General features: G+C 41.0%; 1 protein-coding gene across 1 annotated transcript; it reads right to left on the reverse strand.

Moving 5' to 3' along the window:
• Positions 1–1,459: 1,459 nt before the first annotated feature.
• Positions 1,460–2,467, reverse strand: LOC128573042 (olfactory receptor 1L4). The gene has a single exon (XM_053573264.1). The coding sequence runs from the start codon at positions 2,393–2,395 to the stop codon at positions 1,460–1,462; it is 936 nt and encodes a 311-aa protein (XP_053429239.1). The 5' UTR covers positions 2,396–2,467.
• Positions 2,468–5,978: the final 3,511 nt, after the last annotated feature.

The raw sequence follows: 5,978 nt of genomic DNA on the forward strand, positions 1-5,978 counted from the left end.
AAAGGATTTACTGAATGCAATGATGGGAAACTTGAGGTTGGAGCCAACGTGTTCCTGTGTGCTACCTCTTGCTATCTTTAAGGCCTAAAGATTAATATTCAACTTCAGGTCCTGTCATTAACAAGCTTGTGACCCAGAAAAGGTGGTGGTTGTGAGAATTTGTTAAAGTAATTAAAGCAGAAGGATTCCAACAAGAGTATAAGTCCTTTACTATTGCTGTTGACAATTATTTAATTAGGGAGGATTGATAAAGCAAGTGATTCACACTGAGGTTTTTGTATGTTAATATAGTTGCATAGTAGTCACTAACACTGTTTGTCAAATATTCTACCTGTTTATCTTAGAGGCACGTTGTTGGGTTGTGCTTCCTGGATCCCTGTGTTCAGATGGAGTCATGAGATTAATATTGGACAATGGATTTTAGTCAGAAGTGTTGTGGGTCACTTCTGAAACAGGGTATATAAACTGCCAATGTAAGTTCTCCAGGAGTATTTCTCAACTTCTGCCTGAAATGATTAGTGTTTTCGATGACTGCTTTATAATCTTGGTTTCCTGAGTGTTTAAAGTGAGCTGTACCCTCACACTCTTCTATGGTGGGCATGCAATGTGAGTGAGAAATAAACCTTTGGTATTGAGGTCCCAAGATTTTGAAGTTGTTTAGAGAGAGCAGAGTAATTTTTCCTGGCCGATATGCTTTCTTTTTCCAGAATATAAAGGACAGCTTAATGAGGATGATGGGCATTTATATAAAGGAAGAATTAAGAATGAAGGGATAGGGAATTGGATACAAAGCATTCACACTGTCATGACACTTGAGTGTTAGTGGAAGAGTATGTCACATTATAGAGTTATCTATTTTTCCAGCTGTATGCTCTGTTCTCTCAAATTCAACAGGTGTCATGGGGTTTTTCACTGTTTCTTAAAAAGATTCCATATTTATATCTTTTACATTCTTGGGTGATCTTTACTATGTGCAATACTGTGACTATTTATTTCCTCATCTTTTGAAATATCCTCTGTCACAATCAGTCCATCCTTCAGGATGAGCTTAGATTATTCTTCTAAAGAGTTTTCACCCACTTCTCTATAAAATCCACATGGTTTCTATTTCTACAAACTAAGAAAATTCATAGCTCCTTGAGTGATGTCCATTGTCAGGCTTATAGAAGAGGTATTTATACAAAACTTTATTCCATTATACAGGTGCAAGTTTGAGGATGGCTGAAGTGGTTTTCCTGAAATCTGTATTCCTCGCAGTAACTAGCCTGGGACTGAATATATATTTGGTTCAAGTTATAAATACAAAACAAGGATTTTGCCCCAGATTAATTATCTTACTAGTATCTGTACACTTCTCATGACTACTTTGAGTGCCATGTGGAAAATGGTTAGAAAGGAAGGATAACACGATATTCTCTTAGGTTATCTCCTAATGATGACATTCCATTATTTGTTCTTTCTATGAATGAACTGTGTCCCTTAGTTTCCTCAAACCCTTCTTCATATCTTTGTTCCTCAGGGTATAGATGAAAGGGTTCAACATGGGAGTCACTACTGTGTACATAACTGTGGCTACCCGGTCCTTCACCACTGAGTACATGGGCAGGGGCCTAAAATAGACATAAATGACACTGCCATAGAACAGGACCACCACAGTGAGGTGGGAGCCACAGGTGGAGAAGGCCTTCCACTTCCCGGCTGTGGAGGGGATTCTGACAACAGTAACAATGATTCGCAGGTAGGAGAAGATGATGCACAGGAAGGGAGTCACAATGACAGCCAGGGTCTCGGTCATGACCACAATCTGGCTGGAGGATGTGTCAGAGCAGGAAAGCTTTAGCACAGGCTGAGTGTCACAGAAAAAGTGCTGAATGATGTGGGAGGCACAGAAAGACAGGTGAGGCATGAGTACCACTCGGAATAGGGAGTGCAGGTGGGAGATGGTGCAAGAGCCCAAAAGCATGAGGAGGCAATGTCTTGGGTTCATTACTACATCATAGTGAAAGGGTTTGCAGATGGCTACTAGTCGGTCAATGGCCATGGAGGCCAGCAGGTAGCTGTCAGTGTTTGCAAGGGCCATGAAGAAGTACATCTGAACCAGGCAACCCACATAGGAGATAGCCTTTGTCTCTGAGAGGAAATTCACAAGCATCTTGGGTACTATGACTGTTGTGAAACAGATATCCATGAAAGACAAGTTGCTGAGGAAGAAGTACATAGGGGTGTGGAGCCTGGAGTCTGAACGGATGGCCAGGATGATGAGCACATTCCCCACCACAGTGACAAGGTACATGATGAGGAAGATAGCAAACAGGGGTTTCTGCAGCTGAGGGTTGGAAGAGAGGCCCAGGAGGATGAAGCTGGAGGTGCTGCTACTATAGTTCTTTAACTCCATGTCTCTGGAATACCTGAATAGGGTTTGGAGAAGGAGTGGAAGAGATATAAAGGGCAATTTGATCAAGACAGCTTCTTCTCTATCCTTAGCCTCTATAAAATAACCCACTATTATTATGTTTTTAAAGAATATTTACTTTGAGAAACTGCAGAGAGACTGATAGTAAAATCCCATAAGGTAAAAGTTAAAAATTTCCAAAGTGCCTCCTAAATTAGAAAGTAAAAGTTTTCTGTAGAAAATTCATAGGAACTTCTATGTGGGCTAATTTGTTTGAGTTCATTTCCTTTCTCTTTTAAATTTTCTACTTGTGTTGTGTCTTGACCAACTCCTAAGAATTTTTATTTTATTTTTTTGGTCAAGAAAGAGGTTTTTGGATCTCAGGTAGAACAAGAATTCTTTCATATGTGGGACCTCTGTGAATGAACTTTTGTCATTCAGTGTTGTCTCTTGCTCACAGGTCCATATAGTGATAGTGGTAAATGTGATAGGATAAAAATAAGCATCAGAATTAATCAATGGAGGATTCAGATGAGATTTATATCTTCAAAGAAAAAACTGCTTAATGTTATAAAGCATTTTTCTTTGGCTAATATGATCTGGGTACTTTTGATCTAAGGATGGCAGTTAGAATAGGAGTAATACCAGAAATAGTCTTTGTTACCAAGTTTAGTATTTAGTAATACTAATACTAAATATTAGTATTTAGTTCTTTAAATATATTAATTTTTCTGATTGAAAACTAGTGAAGAATGTTTCATACTAAACAATCACATATTGCAGAAATATAACATAAGACCCACACCTTTCACCATTAACTAAGATAGACTCTCACTGGATTAAAGATTTAAACTTAAGACATGAAACTATAAAAATACTAGAAGAAAGTGCAGGGAAAACTCTTGAAGAAATCGGTCTTGGCAAATATTTTATGAGGAGGACCCCCCAGGCAATTGAAGCAGCTTCAAAAATACACTTCTGGGACCTAATCAAACTAAAAAGCTTCTGCACAGCCAAGAACATAGTAAGTAAAACAAGCAGACAGCCCTCAGAATTTGAGAAGATATTTGCAGGTTATGTCTCCGACAAAGGTTTAATAACCAGAATCCACAGAGAACTCAAACGTATAAGCAAGAAAAGAACAAGTGATCTCATCTCAGGCTGGGCAAGGGACTTGAAGAGTAACTTTTCTGAAAAAGACAGGCGCATGGCCTACAGACATACAAAAAAATGCTCATCATCCTTAATCATCAGAGAAATGCAAATCAAAACTACTTTGAGATACCACCTAACCCCAGTAAGAGTAGCCCACATAACAAAATCCCAAAATCAGAGATGTTGGCGTGGATGTGGAGGAAAGGGCACACTTCTACACTGCTGGTGGGAATGCACACTAATACGTTCCTTCTGGAAGGATGTTTGGAGAATTCTTAGAGACCTAAAAATAGACCTGCCATTCAATCCTATAATTCCTTTACTAGGTTTATGCCCCAAAGACCAAAAGTCACAATATAACAAAGACATCTGTACCAGAATGTTTATTGCAGCCCAATTCATAATCGCTAAGTCATGGAAGAAGCCCAAGTGTCCATTGACCGACGAATGGACTAGCAAACTGTGGTACATGTATACCATGGATTATTATACAGCCTTAAAGAAAGATGGAGACTTTACCTCTTTCATGTTTACATGGATGGAGCAGGAACATATTCTTCTTAGCAAAGTATCTCAGGAATGGAAGAAAAAGTATTCTATGTACTCAGTTCTACTATGAAGCTAAATTATAGCTTTCACATGAAGGCTATAACCCAACTATAGCACAAGACTATGGGGAAAGGGCCGAGGAAGGGGAAGGGAGGCGGGAGGTTTTGGTGGAGCCACATCTACGGTGCACCTTAGAATGGGTACAGGCAAAACTTACTAAATGCAGAATACAAATGCCTCCATACAGTAACTAAGAAAATGCTGTGAAGGCTATGTTGAACAGTTTGATGAGAATATTTCAGATTGTATATGAAACCCACACATTGTACCCCTTGATTGCACTAATGTACACAGCTATGATTTAACAATAAAAAAAATTATAAAAAAAAAAAGAAGACAAGATTATACAAGAATAGGAAACGGAGGGAGGGTAATTGTTGGGACCACACCTATGGTGCATCTTACAAGGGTACATGTGAAACTTACTAAATGTAGAATATAAATGTCTTAACATAATAACTAAGAAAATGCCAGGAAGGCTATGTTAACCAGTGTGATGAAAATATGTCAAATTGTATATAAAACCAGTGTATGGTGCCCCATGATTGCATTAATGTACACAGCTATGATTTAATAAAAAAAGAATAGGAAACAGAAAAAAAAAAAAAAAGATTAGCCCATATCACAAAATCCTAAGACCAGAGATGTTGGCATGGATGTGGAGAAAAGGGAACACTTCTACACTGCTGGTGGGAATGCAAATTAATACATTCCTTTGTAAAGATGTTTGGAGAACACTTAGAGATCTAAAAATAGATCTGCCATTCAATCCTATAATTCCTCTACTAGGTATATACTCAGAAGACCAAAAATCACATTATAACAAAAATATTTGTACCAGAATGTTTATTGCAGCCCAATTAGTAATTGCTAAGTTATGGAAAAAGCCCACTTGCCCATCGATCAATGAATGGATTAATAAATTGTGGTATATGTATACCATGGAATATTATGCAGCCTCAAAGAAAGATAGAGACGGGAGGAGAGAGACAAGATGGCGGACTGAAGCCAGCTTTCAACAGAGGCTCCCGTCCAGAAGGAGAGTTAAGGGACAGGAATTTAGTAAGTATCCTGGTGGACTTGCGCCTCACCAAGAGAGAAGGTTGAAGAACACACATCAACACCGCTGAGGCAAGCTGCAATCACAAGGACGCAAACAAAAGGTACAAAATCCACCACCAAGCGGACGGGAGTCCCCCTCCCCCATGGGACCGGCTCAAGAGCCCCACAATTAAACAAGCGGGCAGAAATAAAAGGCCCTCCCACTACACTCCACGGGAGAGACCTTCTAAAAACTGGACCTACCCCCCCTACTGGGGTGTCGTGGCGTTCTCCTGCCAGGCATAAAACGGAATAAAACTTTGGGAATCCTTCGCCGGCAACCCTCCCGGCACTCCCCTCCCGCCCACTGAGGTCTGGAGGCCTGTCCCCCAGGAGTTCGAATCCTTGGGTGATTTCTCAAGGGGAGTGGACAGTCCCCGAGTTGCGACTGGTCAGCATTGACTCTGAGGCGCACGAGTGAGGAGAGGGCACTGGGCTGAGGGGGAGTCACGCCTCGCGGCACTTCCCTGCAGTGCAGTGCTGCAACCCTCCCCGGCGCAAGACTGAATAAGACTCTAGCTTCCCCGCTGAGAGCTGAGAGCCCCTACTCTCACTCGGGGTCTGAGGGCCCATCCCCCAGGAGTTCAGATCCTTGGGTGATTTCTCAAGGGGAGTGCACAGTTCCTGAGCTGCGTCAGGTCAGCGCCGACTCTGGGACACGTGAGCGAGGAGAGGGCACTCTGCTGAGGGGAAATCAAGCCTTGGCGGCACTTCCCTGCAG

Source organism: Nycticebus coucang, chromosome 2 (assembly GCF_027406575.1).
Source record: "Nycticebus coucang isolate mNycCou1 chromosome 2, mNycCou1.pri, whole genome shotgun sequence".
Lineage (NCBI taxonomy): Eukaryota > Metazoa > Chordata > Mammalia > Primates > Lorisidae > Nycticebus > Nycticebus coucang.

Coding starts and splice junctions, on each gene's coding strand:
- LOC128573042 (XM_053573264.1), bottom strand. CDS start 2,395: ATGGAGTTAAAGAACTATAGTAGCAGCACCTCCAGCTTCATCCTCCTG.